This window comes from Phalaenopsis equestris, unplaced genomic scaffold, assembly GCF_001263595.1.
Source record: "Phalaenopsis equestris unplaced genomic scaffold, ASM126359v1 Scaffold000251, whole genome shotgun sequence".
NCBI lineage: Eukaryota > Viridiplantae > Streptophyta > Magnoliopsida > Asparagales > Orchidaceae > Phalaenopsis > Phalaenopsis equestris.
The window spans coordinates 787,541-804,720 of NW_018164693.1; the positions used below are offsets into that span (position 1 = coordinate 787,541).

The 17,180-nt window shown below is 36.2% G+C and overlaps 1 protein-coding gene across 1 annotated transcript in view; it reads right to left on the reverse strand.

Moving 5' to 3' along the window:
• LOC110024307 (transmembrane emp24 domain-containing protein p24beta3-like) overlaps positions 1 to 17,180 on the reverse strand; it is a 43,661-nt gene that overhangs the window by 5,959 nt on the left and 20,522 nt on the right. The window contains exons 2-3 of the mRNA XM_020724196.1: positions 9,156 to 9,342; positions 8,608 to 8,715 (exon numbers count right to left, since the gene is read on the reverse strand). Coding sequence (XP_020579855.1) covers positions 8,608 to 8,715; positions 9,156 to 9,342 — 295 coding nt within the window. The remainder of the gene's footprint in view (positions 1 to 8,607; positions 8,716 to 9,155; positions 9,343 to 17,180) is intronic.

The window sequence follows — 17,180 nt, forward strand, 5'->3', positions numbered from 1 at the left end:
GCCGCTAACAAAATCATCTTGAATTTTTTAAGAAAGAAGGCAGAAGAAGCCAAAGGAAAACAGATTGACGTGCTTCCCTCAGTGCAGTGGGCAATCTAAACAACACCATCAACATCAACCTAGCCAAACTCCGTTCATGCTGTCTCACGGGATGGAATCAATGTTGCCAGTCAAATACAATCATTACAGTCAGAGGGTCTGACCGCTTTTACTTTTAAGGAAGAAAATCTAGCAGAATGGCATGAAGCAAATAACGAAGGAATAATGCTTGTATTGGACTTGATAGAAGAAAGCTGGGCTAACTCAACTCTTCGGTAAGAAGAGGTTAAGCGGGGGACAACCAGTACCACAACAAAAACGTCTGAGAAGAAGCATTCATCCCTAGATATTTGGTATTGAGGAAAGCCAACCTCGCAGCTCGAGAAGAGGCAATCAAAAAACTAGACCAAACTTGGAAAAACCCCTAAATCATTAACTAGAGGGCGGGATCTGAGGCGTACAAATTAAAAAAGTATGCATGAAACAAAGTCTCACGAACTTGGAGCGACGATGACTTGAAAAGAATTTTTCATTAAAATTTGTATTGAATGTTAATGGAACTTCCTGATATTTATTTGTAATCTTTTTCATTAAGAAACAAAGGATAGATATACTACTTTTTTCTAAATTATGTTGTTTATGATAATTTCCCCAAGTCAAATAAACTCGGGGAACTAAGACAAAAAAGAAGAGGAACCTTCAAGCAAAGTTATCTACGCTCAGGGAACTAACGTAGCTAAAAAAGAAATAACCCGACAATGAAGGTCGTTATCGTCCGATCAGAAGAAAAAAACCCCCTTTGGGCCGACCAGACGAGGGACATCGCTTTCCACAAACTTAAGCCCTCCAGCTAAGAAAAAACAATATAATCTGAGATGTTCTCTGTCCCGCAGCGACAAACTTCGCGAAGGGTACGACGACAATCATCTTGGGGAATAGGGAAATTAGGGCAACCACCTCCAAAAAAGAGGGGAAACTAACCTTGGAAATCTATCTTAGCAACTAGGGCCCATGTAAGTGAAAAGTAAAGAACCACGCTCTAATGCCCTACAGATGATTCGCCACTCGAAAAAAACAAGCTTGGTAAGAGGTATACAACGATCATTTTCGACCATTGAGATGATTCGCCACCCGACAATGACAAGCTCTGTGAGGGATATACAACGATCATCTTCAACCCTAGAGATGATTTGTCACCCGACAACGACAAGCTCCACGAGGCGTATACGGCAATCATCATCGGCTCTAGAGATGATTTGCCACCTGACAACGACAGGCTCTGTGAGGGATACTATGGTTGTCGTCTTCGTGGTTTAGCTAAGCAAATCTAACGGAGACCGCAACCTCCCTCAATTAGCTCACCAAGGATTCTGTCTCGGAGAATTAATAACCGACCGACTAGGAAAAACGTAACCAAAAGTAAACATTGACGTACAAAGTAAAAAAAAAGAGATTCTTTCATTGACAGAAGAAATAAGAAATGTCTTCATTTATATGAAGTTCTTTCGGCTACAAAAAGCTTTTCTTCGTTTACACTTCAATGACACATCACATTCAAAAAGAAAAGAAAATTTCCAAAGAAAATTCAGGTTTAAACATTGAAGGACTCTTCAACATCCTCAACATCCTCCTCTTCGACCTCCTCCACTCCCTCGGCGTGGCCAACCCTTCCGCCGCCTGGTCAACCCATTCATCTTCGGGATCTGAAAGAGTATACCTAACTCTTCCATCTCCGGTCATTTGGGATCGACCCATTTATGTTTCATAAATCTTTTGATGGCGAGGGAAGTACTGACCTCTATTAGACGAGAAAGGCCCCCAACACGTTCCTCTCGGGTTATCATCGAATACAATTTCTCTTTAAGCTCTTGGTTCTCCTTAAGGAGAGCGACCATCTAAGTGTCGAGCTCTTGAGCCTCTGACTTACTCTCATCCAAAGATAAATCTCTCATCAGTCATAACGACCTTTCGTTTTAGCTTTCGGATCCTTGAGGCTGATATCTCGGCTTGTTCTTCAACTCCATCAAGGAGAATCACTTGGAAGTGTGAAGCCTCCCAAGCTAAGGTGTGGTATCGATCAGCCGTCTGAAACATTTCCTGCCTACTCAATGATCGCTACACCTTCTCAAAAGCGGAGGATCACAACATCTCCACCAAGGTAGACAAATAATGCCCATTCATGGGAGTATTGGGAAACCAATTTGTCTCCCTATCAATAAGAGCGTAGTGGCCTCTCGTCCACACACCAACTCCTTGGTCGTGCGAAAAGGACCAATCCGATAAAGATCATTTCCTTTCTTTAAGAGAGAAGAGAGTGCAAACCTCTGTCTGAGGTGGGAAACTTTTCTTCCCAATGGGGGATATCCATTTCTCCCACTACGTTGTATCCATCCTTTACTTCAGACACTGTTCCAATTGAAATAGGGTGGGAGGCGCGACTAGCTTCCCCTCATTCTTGTGGACCTATAAATGTCTACCCTGAGGTCATAGACCGTACTTTGCCGACTACTAGATCTCCTCTCAGATCACCAAAAGCAAGGGTACAAGGACTTTGACGAGGGTCCTGACCCGACTTGCAATTACGCAGTAATTTAACTTCCAAAATATGACCAAAAACCCAAATTTAAATTTAAAGGCTAGTGTGCAAAATTGAAATGTTATAAAATTTAGAAAATATATTACACACTAGAGGTACTACGCAAGTATACGTATTGCTTCAAGTAATATAGGTTTTCTTTAAAGACCCCAGTATTGATCCCGCAGAGAAGCGGGGTAAGAAAACCCTTAGGCAAAATCCTAGTCTACTATTATCAAGTCTTTGGTTGGAAGGTCGATTAAGATGGTGTTTTATCTAGCAACTGCTCCTAAATACAAATATTAAATATAAGGATAACAAATATTCTTAAATGCAAATATTAATTCTAAAGATAGTTTATCTGGATAAATTGGTTTGGAGAATTTCGAGATGTAAAAACTATCATTCTCAAGTGCAACGACATAGAAAATGTGAAGGAATAAAATGCATAAAATTTAAAGTAGTAGTGACAAATATGAGCATACATATTCTTTTAACTCGTTCGAGCATAAAGAACATTGACTAATCTAAAGTTGGTGTCGACATGTATAGTAGTGTTGGGTAAGTTCTAGTCCCTCACTCCTATATTACCCACTGTGCCCTCTCTATAGGACCTATCAGTGACCCTTAATTCCAATCTCTAGACCAAATTGATAAAAGAATCTTGTCTGCCACCCTAGAAACAACAATTTTACGCCCATCAAATTTTATTTCCCTATTTATTTGCACCCCCCAAACGATCGTCATTGCTCTTTCCAAAGTGAAATGTGGTACTCACTAGTTAAAGAATCCTTAGCTTTCTCGGGTTTGCAAGTTTATCAAGAAATTTTAACAATACAAGTGATCCGCTGCAAAGTAAATTAAGAGCTGGTAAAAATACCATCACATTTATAAAATAAGAGAATTTCTAAGCAAATTTAAATTCCTAAACCTAAGCAAATTTAAATTCCTAATTTAAATTCCTAAACATAAATCCAATTCATTGCAAAAGAAAAAGTAAAATGAAAATAATGACATAAACAGTAAAAGAATTGATGAATACTTTTAGGAAATTGGGTTCGGAGGAGATTTGAGAAAAAAAGAAGGATGAAGATGATGGTGATAATGGCTTCAGTTATGAACCCAATCATACAAAGATGAAGAGTGAAGATCCTTGAGGAATATAAGTCCTCTTGTTTTCCTCTCTTTCCCCGCTTTTTCATTTCGTAAGAAGGCGCATCTATTCATATGAATTATACTGCACAAAGAGAGAAAAAAATATAAAATCATAATTTATCTTGAATTTTATGAGGGATGGACGGGTAATAGTCCCTTTCGGCCCATCTAGGTTAACTTTAACTATACGCTCTCTAAAACTAAAAATTCCAGGATTTGATCGAATCAAATATGAGTATATTATATGTCCCGACTTTAATCAAATTTATATGAAAAACATTGATAAACCTTTGTCTCTTCAAAGAATATTCTCTGTTATCAATGGATATCAATATAAGAGAAAACAACTTTGTATTCCTGGAACTTCACTTAGAGAATTTTTAATCTCTGAGCTGCATTCTGAAGGTATAACTGGACACTTTAGAAATGATAAGCCATATGTTTAATAGAAAATCAATTTTTTGGCCTTCAATTAAGAAAGATGTTAAAAAATTAGTCGTCCAATGTTTGACTTGTAAACAAGCAAAAGCCAATAACAAAAAATTTGATCAATATGCTGCATTACCGATACCCTATAGACCTTGGGAAGATCTCTCTATGGATTTTATCATAGGATTACCCCGCACAAGCTCGAGGACATGACAAGATATTTATTGTAATTGATAGCTTCTCAAAGATGTCTCGTTTTTTAACATGCTCCAAAACTAATGATGCTTCCCACATTGCTAGATTATTCTTTAAGGAAATTGAATATCTGCATGACCTACCTTCAACCATTGTGTTTGACCGTGATGTTCGATTTGTTTCATATTTTTGAAAAACCCTTTGGAAGTTATTAGGCACGAAATTAAAATTCTCAACTGCCTTTCATCTTCAAACAGATGACCAAACTGAGGTAGTTAATCGAACATTAGGAAACCTTTTAAGATGCCTTGTAGAAAAGAGTCTAGGAAATTGGGACTTGCATCTACATACCTCAGAATTTGCATATAATAGGTACTAATTCTAAAAAAACCAAGACTTCACCTTTTAAAATTGTTTATGACCAAAATCCCAATCGACCAATTAATATAGTCGACCTCCCATCTCATGCATTCTCTGATTCTGCATTTTCATTAGCCAAAGATTTTCAAACCATTCGTGAAAGCATAAGAAAACAAATTATTTCAAGTAATGACCAGTATGCTTCTAAGGCAAATCATAATAGATCAACACAAGTATTTAAAGGAGACCATGTTTTGATTTGCATTCGTCCTGAGCGGTATCACACCACTAAGTTTAAAAAATTACATTGAGAGCTTGTGGCCCTTTAAAATTCTTAGAAAAATTGGATTTATGCTTATCACCTTGATCTGTCTGTCGATATACTAATCCATCCTGTTATTAATTTTGAAGATATTCTATTATATGAAGGAGTTAGCAAACATCCACTTGATTAGACTAACTCTTTGGCAAGAGATATAGTTCGACATGTGCAAAATTCTTTTTTTCTTGAAGCTGAAGGTATCCCCTTGAACCAACTGTTGAACATTGTTTTGCAGTTCATTGGAAGAATAAGCCACCCATTGAAGACACATGGCTGACCCACACTGATTTGGAAACTCTAAACCCAAAATTAGTACAAGACTTCTTAGATTTCAACTCTATGGAAAAGAGTTCAAATGAACCCGAGGGAGTTGATGTAGCACATCATCAAAATGAAGCCAAAGGTCCACTTACAAGAGCCCAAATAAGAGCCCAAGAAAGTGCCCAATTAAGAGCCCATTCAAAAACCATCACAAGACCCATAAGAAGAAGAAATATTTAAATTTGTACTTTATTATTTATATTTCAATTTCAGTTTCTAGAATGTTTGAAATTTCAAATTTGGAGGCTTTTATGGTTGGTCATAAAAAGGAAAAAAATAACAAATGAAGAAGGTGGCTAGCCCCTTCATTAATAGCCACCTACCAACCTTCAAAAGTTCTTCCTCCTTTTATTAACTTTTTATCATTTTAATCGCAATAAATAGAGCTGATATGTAATGTTTTGGGGCAATTGAATGAAATACTTGAGTGAGAACTTTTTCTCTTGTTGCTTAGTGCTTGGTGACTTTAAGTGTTGCCTTTTCTTTGATAAGATTAGGAATTTATCTTTGTTTTTCTTTTATGATATTCATTAATCCTGCATAAAGCTTGCTTTTAAACTCTTCATCCCTCTTCATCCACGTCCCTAAGCTTCTTATAATATCAACAAACCAACAACCATTCCAAACACTTCTTCACAGCTCTTGACCAAGAAAGATCATATTAAGATCTTGTCTTGTTCCCTAAATCTAAACACCATTGTAAACCAATCAAAACCCACCCATCCACTCCAGATGATAAGTAGACATCCTAATCTAACCACTTACCCATTATTAAGCCACTTTTCCAAAGAAATATTTCAAATCAGCTAAAACTAACCTAATCCAGACTAGTCTTGGTGTTCTAGTAACCATTCTCTCCTCAATGTTTTAACATTCTACCAAAACCTCCATATCACATCTTTAGACTTAAAATCAAACATCAATAGCAAATTTTAGTGCTTTATCTCATCAAAAAGGTCACCCGCCTCCATCATAACCTTTAGCCGCTTGTTTGACCACAACAACCTAAGGGTTTGATAGCTCAGAGACAGGCTGAGCAAGCACCTTCCCCGTATCAGCAGGATCATTGACCGTAACCATAGGCCCCGCCGGAGGGTCAACCGGTCGTGCCACGGTTTGCTCATGAAGTCTCTCCTGCTGCGAACCTTTAAGAGAGCCTGAGGACTCTCTTTGTTTCTCCTGATCATTGACTTTGAATTTCTTCAATACTCCTTCTTGCTTGTTTCACCCACATGTGTTTTCCTCTGCCAGCCTTCTCTTCGCTTCAACCTTTAGGCCCTTGGCTCGCATGCCGACAAGGGCCATGAGAAGTGCGTCCCTATCAGCACTGGAGGCACTTTCACCAGACATCGTGACATCTTGAAGAAGGAAAAAAACCGTGCAAGGGGAAGGGATAAGAGAGGATCATGCGCAGCCGCTACTCTCTCATGGCCTATTTATAATACCTTATGCACAAAAATTTAAGGAAGTCATTTATGCAATTATATCGTCGGATTCATACTTTTTATTTTTGTATCACGAAAAGATTCTCATGTTTGCAACACGACTTTCAAAAAGTAAAGGAACCGGAAACTAAATATGTAGACGAAAAATAATGTAGATACGAATTTTGAGGTAATCCAACGGCCAAGTCAAATGATGAATGAATGAAGGAATCTGTCAACCGGTCGACAACTCTATAGCAAGAAGAGTCTCTTGAAGTCAAGCCTAAGGATCGAGCCACTAAAAAGCCTGACGATCGGCCTAAGGCTGACCAATCGAACCGAGGAGTGACGATCGACTTAAAGCAGACGAGGATCGAGGGAAAACAATCAGTGGCGCACTCACCGATCTCTGGGAGCCACACCGATCAGATAAACCACTTACCATTCAATATATCTGACATATGTAATATACTAAAAAGACCCCATCAAAGACTAATGATTATAGGGCATAATTGTAATTCTAAAACCCATACCTTATTTCTATAAATAAAGGGTCAATTTTCGAATAGAGGTTACTAGCTTTACTGTTCATTACTGTCTCTCTTTTTGTTCTCTCTCTGTGACGCTCTATTCCTTGGGTGTGCTTCCTGAACATTTTCAAATTCAACAATAATAATTATATATTTGCAATAAAATTAAAAATTTGTTCTTACTTCTTTTGTGTATGAAATTGAAGAAATTACATTTGAGATAATATAATTTTTAGAAGTGTTGACTAAACTTCATCCAGATATAAATGCTAAGAATGCACATCTAATAAGTGCACAATAGTTAAAGATCATATCAGAATATTTAAAAGGAAGATTTACATACATAGGCCTATGTATTTACATATCTAACACCTAAACTTCAGTCTTTACATATATGCCATCTTACCCACGCATTAAAATGTGTATTTCAATTTTTTAAAGTTAAAATAGTGATATTTTTTATGTGATATGAAATATTTAGGCGGTATAAATGTAAAAAGTAAATTTTAGGGGTTAGATATGTAAAAACATAAGAATTGGGTTCTATGCATGTAAATGCCCTTCTTAATAATATCTCAAACTAGATTTATTGTTATATTTATTAAATTGGTGTGTTCAGTTAAGTTTTTTAATTTTACACTATTATGTATTTGCACATAAGAAAAATATTTCAATAATTAATTTTAAAAAAATGTTTAGATTTTCGGGCAAATTTTACTTGAGATTTATTGAATTAATTATTTTGATTAAGCATGTTAATTTTTTTAAAAAATATTAAGGCTTGTAGGAATCTTAACATACATAAAATAGGTATCAAATGAAAAACACCTATGTATGTATACAAATACATGCATATGTAGTATTCATCTTATTTTAATAATATTAAAAATTCTATCAGAAGAATTTGTAATTTCTAAAGCAATTAGATGAAAATATAAATAAGATGGATAAAATCAGAAATTATCTTGCAGTTTAAGAAAGAAATTGGCTAAAAAATTGACTTATTTGTACCACAACTAAAAAAATATATGATATAGATTATAATTTAAAATAAAGGAATGTGATTCTTTTTTAAATTGATGATTTAAATTCTTTATTGGTGAAATCCCAAAACCCTTTTAAAGATAATATTGAATGTTCAATCTATAAATCACCAAAAAAAGACCCCTAAAATTTTTTCACCATCAAGCATGAGAACTCTTTTTATTATTAGGCTCAATCATTCTAATTTATAGTAACTTGATGAATGTTGCTTACTGAGCCGATGGCGAGCTTCACGTGCTTTCAAGTACCGTTGTTCCAAGGTAACAGACTCCAATGATTCTCTAAGCTCGGCAATTTTTACATTCACGGGATCAAGGTGTTCTACATCACAAAAAAGGTTAGATAAATTTACATATGTAGCACACGATTCTTATCTATTTACATATCTCACAACTAAACTTCATATTTATATATATATATCATTTTGATGCTTTAAACTTATGCATAACAAAATGTATTTCACTTTTAAAAAGTGATAATAGTGCTATTTTTATGTGATATTAAGAATTTGAGTGCTATGTTTGTAAATATTAAAGTTTAGGTGAGATATATGTAAATATACAAGAATTGTGTGCTATTTAGTAAATGCCACAAAAGGTTATCACTAAAATAATTTAAATAGAAAATGAATATTCATAAATCCATAATCAAATGGTCATCATGGGACCAATGATCATGGCTAATGTTACTATCCCTAAGTATGAGAACATTATATTAAGATTTATCATTTCCATATTTATAGCCCCTCAAAATATACAAACCATTTTTGGCAAGATGTTGCTCGCTAGGAATATGGCCAACATGGATGTTGAAAGATATGGACTCCGGAATTTTTGATGGATTGTGAAAACAAAACTTGTACATTCCATTGCTAGGAGCTTTAAACTCAAATTTGTCCCCAGATTTTCCCTTTGATGTGTGTACAGTGTCGCCTCGTGGCGAATAAACCTGTATTTCATAAGAAAATTTGCGTCGGAAGTTTCAACAAAAATAATATGTTTGGCTCAATTTATTGCATAATATTGGCTTCAAAACACAAATGAAGCTGTTGAAACAATATTAATCAGAGTAGGAAGAAGTTCAAGTGAAAATGATTGCTCGAATGACTCGAAAAGAGCTCAGCTATATCAAAACATTCACTTGTAAAATCACATTGTTCGATAACGATACACAGATACTAATACAGAGGATAGTATTATTTAGCAAGGCAATAGGTGTTCAGTACAAACATAAGAGAGAAGGGTAGACAAAACCAGAAATGTCGGAAAATAATGTGCACAGTCAGAAGATTGCCTACTTCAATTACATTACAACTTAGCAAGGATGGCATCACAATGTCTAAATAGTCGGAAAAAAAAATAGACACAAAGCTGGCCAAAGCAACAAGGATAAATATTTATGTCATAAACCAATCCTTCCAATCAAAACACATATATTGATGCAATTTTTGAATTGCAAACTTCAAAATTAAAATCAAAATTATTTAGCCTTTAATTTTAATAAATTTATAGTCAAGTCAAGTAACTTGATAAGGCGAACACATTAATGCTTAAAAGGAGAAGAGAAACAAAATGGTCATCCAACCGTTTGCAAAGGATCAAACTAATCGCAATTATGTAAAAAACCTCGATTATTCAAATATGAACCAAAATACTCTCCAAACTCATTAAATATGAACTAAAATAATCATATTAGGGAACCATTCGGTATATATTTAAATAATAGAGGGACTAAATTGATTTTATATATATTCTGTGACTATTTTAATCCTTTGTAAAAAGTCCGGGGAACATTTTGGTTTGTTTCTCATACCAAAGGTGGTCGATCTAACATTTGAATATGATTAGAAATTTCAAAAGATTAATTGAAAGATCAAACAATATCAGAATTTCATATGATTATAATCAAATTGAGCTTCTCGATAAGATAAATCTAATTAGCTCACGGTCACTCAATTTTAAGGTTATTATATCACTTGGATGTTAAATAAGATATAATAAAAATAATTAAGGTTTTCGTTAAATGTTTTAAAGTGTAGCTAAAATAATTAAAATTACATTCTCAAAAATTATAAACATAACAACATTTCTGCATAAAAAGGAGAGGTTTGTAAGTAGAGAAATCTTAAAATCCTAAAAACTCTAGAGCTTTGCTCAATGTCAAATATTGATGACTATCACAAACAATCACAATTAGTTTACCACCGTCACCTAATTAATATTATTTGACTATCATTATCCAAACATTATCGTCCAACCACAATTATATGATCGCCGTCATTTAATTGTCATCACTCAATCGTCATTATTTGAGTATTGTCATCCCCCAACTTCCATCACAATCACTAGAGAAGGAGCTAGTTGAATACATTACTTTATAATACTATTTTATTTAGTTAAAAAGAAGAGAGAACCTATTTAATTTTAAGTGAAATAGCCTACTATTTTGTCTCGAACATGTCCCTCCATCTTTCTTTTATCCAGATTTTTTGTTAATATTTTGATGTCTCACTAACACGTCCCATTCATTTGTTTCTATGAATTCATGAGGCTCTTTTTGGCGCACTTCGCCATTGTACAAAAGTCGGTGAAGGATACCGAGACTTTGCTCCAGATCAAGCAGGGGAGAATGGAAGTCTGCGAGATTACATCACTTCTAAAAGAAAATGTTGTAAATAAAAGACCTGAAACCTCTCATCGCCCGGACCGCCCTAAAGCAGAAAATCCACAACAGTCAATTCAGGTACGAACTGAACCTGCTCAAGCCAAGGTCATTCGTCGAGGGCTTGGAGCTAGCCAACGACGACGTCGCGCAGAAGATCTTATAGACACTTCGGAGATTAAATTGGGAACATCCGACTGCCGATAGTAGAAGCGAAAGGATAGAGACGACGAGAAAAGGCAAGAGAGTGATAGAGCCCATGCAGTCGACAGGGCAATAACCCTCGATTCTAGGATAACCGAGGAAATAGAGGTCGGAGGCAACATTCTGACCACCGGTTGGCTCAGTACTATGAACGACCGCACGTGTACTGGGAGATGCGGGATTTGACACCCTTGTATGTGTCGATGTTGAGCTAGCCTAGGCTATTCAAAACAAGGACTATTTCAAGAAGGCCCCTCCTTTGAAAAACGCACCGGCCTTTCACAGTCCGAACAAATATTGCACCTACCTCCAGGATAATGGGCACGGTAAGGGGTGTCGCCATCTAAAGAATTTGGTAGAGGAACTCATCAAGGTCGGGAAACTAAAGAAATTTGTCGTTGTTGGAGGCCACGCACGGTGACAGGGGAAGGCCCCAACGAAGAAGCTCACGGATGGACCCATTTGAACGAATGAGATGCAACAGGATGAGCTCATTCCAGATATATTCAGAGGAGGCGGTTGTTGACCTCATTTTGAGGTCATTACTCTTCTCCTTAGAATCCTAGGATATAGCTCTAAGGGTTCCTTTGACTATCTTAGAAAACTGGTATTGGAATTCATCCCCTTTAGAAATTTCAGTCACTTCCTATTTCTCTTGTGATGTCTCGCATTGATGATCTGAAAATCATCGTCCTATGGTCGAGTGGTAAATGACTATCAGGTTGAGACTCAGGGAGAAGTTCCTAATAGGATCTCAAGCCCTAGGAAAACCACTTCAGGACTTTATCATCACACATGTACACCAAATGCACAAAATTCACTAAATTGCACAAGATCGAACTTAAATTGAGTCTAAAAGATGGGTGAAAATGCAAACTTCTCCGAACAACCTCTGACGACGAAATGGATTGCGACAACACGTCCAGGACACTAATTTTAGCCAGGAAAGACACTCATATTGCCATAATTCCGCACATGAGAAAATTACACGCAAATCGATGAATTCGTCAAAACGATCTCTGACGGTGAAACGGACCGCACCAGCGCGTTCGGAACATCAAAATTACTTGAAAAGAACATTCAATTTTCTACAACCTGACGCACAAATGAAAATGCATAAATCAAATTTTATTTTGAAAATATTAAATTTTTTTATATTTATATCATTGATTATAATATTAATTTTAATATTATAACCCTAATCTCTATTTCCCTTTCCTCGCAAGCTTAAACTCTCCATTCGATCATTGCGGCTCGGTCAGGTGCTCAGTTACCCCCGTGTTCGACCGCACCCGAGCCGATCGATCGAGGCCATGGCCGCCAAGCCCGCCTCCTCTCCCGCATCTCCTCGGTTACATGCGACACTCTTCCCTCACACGTGGCATTCTGCTGCCATTCGTGCGCGCGGCTCGCCTCCTCGACCTCTGCTCGACCGAGCAGCTTCCCAATAGTGAAACTCCACCTGGCCGACTCTTCCTCTGCCCTAGACTGCATTTCCTCCTCCCTAAATGCATTTCTCTTCTCCCTTTGCCTGATTTGGCCACCATTAGGGTTGGTGGGTGGCTACTCCTCTTTCTCCTATCTTGGGGAGGTCTTTAGGGCTGGCCGAAAATTTTGAAGAGAGTGGAGGTGCTGCCAAAATTTCCTCTCATCTCCGTGTTGGATTTTCTTTGATCTGTTCATTTCCTGTGTTCTTGAGGCCTTCTTGGAAGTGCTGTGAGAAACTTTTAGGGATGGAATTTTCGGTGGAGCTTACTTCCTTTCTGGAACTTTCGTTTTGGGTTTTCTTGCTTTCATAATTTCTGATTTAGTGGTTAGTTGAGGTAAGCTCCTTATAATTTTCCTCTTCTTTGGTAGTTTGATTATGACAAACTTCATATCATGGGAGCCCTTCTTCTTATTCTTTACATAACTATGAACTTACTTGCAAAAATATGAGAAGTGCGATACCCTCTCTTATGTGAAGATTTGAAAGTTGCTACTTGAAATTTGGAAGTCTTGCTAGGTTGTTTCGGGGAACTCTTGATACATGTTACTTAATTCTTGTGCTTTTACACTTCTTTCATTTGAACTTTAATCATTTATATACATGCCAATCAATTCTTATATACCTATATATTTGACACATGGGTTTTGATAAAATTCTTCTGAGATTTGCATTTTCTGAAATCCTCAAGGACACTTTTCTTATGGGATTAAGGCCTTAGTCTCTTGATGTTGAAGTAATCAGGATGCGTGCACATTCGCTTTATCTTGCTTAAGGGCTTACTTGGTTTTTAAAGATTGAACTTAAACCAAAGTCACGTGAAATGCAAATTAAATTTGTGATTACTTGTTGATGGATTTTCAATGCTATGATACCTTTCCTGTTGAGGAATCATGCTAATCCTGCTCTACAATTCATTTAAATAAAATTTCCGGATTCGTTCTTTGGTTTGTGAATTTTGTGAGATTCTTTGATGAAGTTTTAAAAGGGTCGTTTCTAATTCTGGATTGAGACCCTCTGTTAGATGTCACTCTTTTTCAGGGTTATGGATTTAATTTAAGTTTCTTTTCGAGCTTATCTTTATATTATCTAAAATTGAATTTAAACTCATGGGAATGAATGGTTATGCGTGCAAGTCATCATTTGATCTTTCTTGTCCGGTTGCTGGATTTTCTCATATCGCTGTTTTGGAAGTGAGATTTAAAACACTCTTTTGGTGATGTTCAATACTTGTACCTATGGTGTCCGATTTGCAAAATCTGAAACTTTTGGTGGTTAATTTGTAAAATTCTGAAACCGTTAGTGTTCAATTTGCAAAAACTGAAGTTGTCGGGTGGCTGTTTGCAAAATCTAAAACTTTGTGTAGCATAAATGTAAAAGCTGAAGTATAGGTGTGAATATAATGGGACCTTTACATGCTTACCATCTGATTCTCATATATTTATATACTTATATACCTCACACTAAAGCTCCAATATTTACAAACATGTTGTGCAATTCTTTTAGATTTTTATGCTTGCCCTCACATAGCTTGCCTAGTGCATCTGGAATTGGGAAATTAAGGTCACTTTAAGAGCTAAATGAGCTTAGTGTTAAGAATGAATGAGAATTGTTATCAAATTGGAAAGTTGGAACATATGAGCAAGTTGCGCAAATTTAATTTTTTTTTTTTTTTGGAAGAATATTCAAATGCTACTTTGAAAGTGCTTTAAACGTTACTTTAGCTATGTGTATCCATCTTTTCGGGAAGAGTTAAATGTTGTCTTTGGCTTAACAAACTTGCTGGTTTTGAGGATGTTTAGGTGTTGTTTGCAGCTATATTTAAGTTGACAGTTTTGAGATGATTTATGTCATTTCATCTCTTTGCATGATTGCTGATTTGGGCGGCATTCAAGCATTGTTTTGAACTCACTTAGACGCTATTTTAAAGTTGATTTATACATTGTTTTGTGCTTGAACAAATGTCATTTACATACTATTCATGGGCCTAACCGAAGGTTGTTTTGAAGTGGGCTTAAACATTATTTTTGAGCTTGAACAGTTACTGTTTTCTTTAATGAGATTCAAATGCCGATTTCTTGGGTCAATTACATACTATTTTGGGAGATAATTTTGACTAACGGATTTAGCGTTTGTTGGAAGAAAATAAAAGTTTGAAATCCTTTTTGGTCCTTGATCCATAAATATTTGGAAGCTGAGTATTAAGTTCAAACATGAAAAATTATTTAAAATTCCATCTCTTTTGACCTTATGATGAAGAGCACCTACATCATTGGAGAATACATATGGAATATCATTGGAGGTTAGGAGTACCTTTATTTGGACTTTGGGGAGGCTTTACATGTGATATTCGTGCAGGGCTGAAGCATTTGAAAATGCAAGACGGGTCTTCTCAAACTCGTATCATCGGATATCGAGGAGTGTTTTAAACACAATTTTGAAGCTGTTTTGGTGGCTTGAACGGGCTATAATTTTAAGACCAATTTGTGGCGTGTTTGGCTACAGTTTCTTTTAAGCTGTTTGTGGCTTTGAAGAGACAGTTCTGAAAATGATACCTTTTTGGTTGATCCATTTGTGAAAATTAGAGAATATGATATCCTATGGATTGATTCAAGGATCTTGGGCTCTCTTTTTCAGATATTTTTGTCACAATTTTGAGTGTTGCTCCACCCTTTACTATTTTGATCTTTTGGGTGGATCAATTCATCCTTTCTCATATCCCTATTTTTAATTTTTTTCTTCTTGATTATTGGTTCAATTTTTTGTGCTTAGGTCTGATACATAAGTGTTCATATATAGCCCTTTGCTATATATGAAACCATCAAACAAGGTCGCAAGTAGGTCGGTTTTGTTTTGGGGCTTAGAGTGATGATAACAAAGGCACGCTCATGGTAAAGCAGAATGATACCTCATCCTACAACACCAGGACTCAATTCTGGGACCTTATGAACTGTAGGATGAAAGTATCATTCACCGACACAAAACTAGCGGAGGACCCATACCTTCTTAGGTTGTTCGCGGTCCTACATCCGATGACGTGATCGACTCGTGGACAACTATCCCTTTTCAAAAAATTGATAAAATAAATTGATAAGAACATATACGATATTTTTACTATAAAATTAATACAATTTTCCTTTTGTATTCTTGAAATGTATGTGTATGCTAAAATTTAAATTTTAAATGAGTTACAACTTGATTGTCCACTTGTTGATTGCTGATACTGGGCTAAGGAGTACCCTCCTAAGTTAAGTTGAGTAGGATATCCTTCTAGTGGAGTGGCGGACTTTATACATCCGGGTGACCGATAGTAGTCTTCGACGTCCCTCAAGTACAAATATATTATATTTGAGCCTAGCCCCGATCCGAGTGTTTGCGGTCCCCTCTTTTCGGATTTTTCGTATATTTTATCGGAATTTTTGGACAAAGCACTCGTGGTTTTTTCTCCGGGATACTCCCGAAGTCTTGATAGTTTTATTTGAATTGTCACTCGTCAATTTTCTCGAGTTTTTCATCATGGATTATTTGTCGATTTTCTCGATTTTTCCAGACAATGTTTCTTTTGTTTATAAAGTGAATAATAGTTAGCTTAAAGGAGCAACAGGTCTCCCAAATATACAGGTTTGATTTACATTACAACATTTTATTTCACAGCGTGTTATACTATTCTCCCAACACGCTATACTGTTTTCTTTCTTTACTGTATATTATACTGTCTTTTTTTTTTCTATATTGCATGCTTAATTGTTTTGTTACATACCATACCTTAGTATAGGAAAACCTAGTGATTACATAGGATTAATAACAAACTTGAAGTTGCTACGACGAAGAACTTGGATCGAACATCGTGGGCAGCATAACGAGAACATACGGAGGAACCACTTCAAGATGGAGCTGCAACATCAAAACACATCATAACACCGATCACTTTCTTTAGTTTAAACAACAACTCATAGGATTTCGAGGCGGTGTGCCTAGCGGTTTGCCTAGCGCAACGTAAACCCTCACATATCACATTTAGGCTTTTGCACAACCTTGTTATGCAATTATAAGTCTTAACACTTTAGGATTCTGAGAGGTTACAGTACAGTACAGTGTAAATCTTCCTATCTTTTTAGATTATTTGCACGATCTGATATCGTGCGAATGTTAAGTCCTAAATTCTAAATAAATTGCATGATTAAACATTAAATAATATCATTTCAAAGATATAAAGCAAAACAATTGTTGACCTCATTTTTAGTGAGGTCTTAGTCTCCTACTCTTATAGCCTAGGATCTAGCTTTAGGAGTTCTTATTGACCATCCTAGCGGACTAGCAATGGAGCCCACCCCCCGTAGAACTTCAAGCCACTTCTTGACTCATTTTTGTGAAGAACTCGCATGAGTGGTTCCAAACACTCAACTTCTAGTTGCAAGGGCTAAAGACCAACATG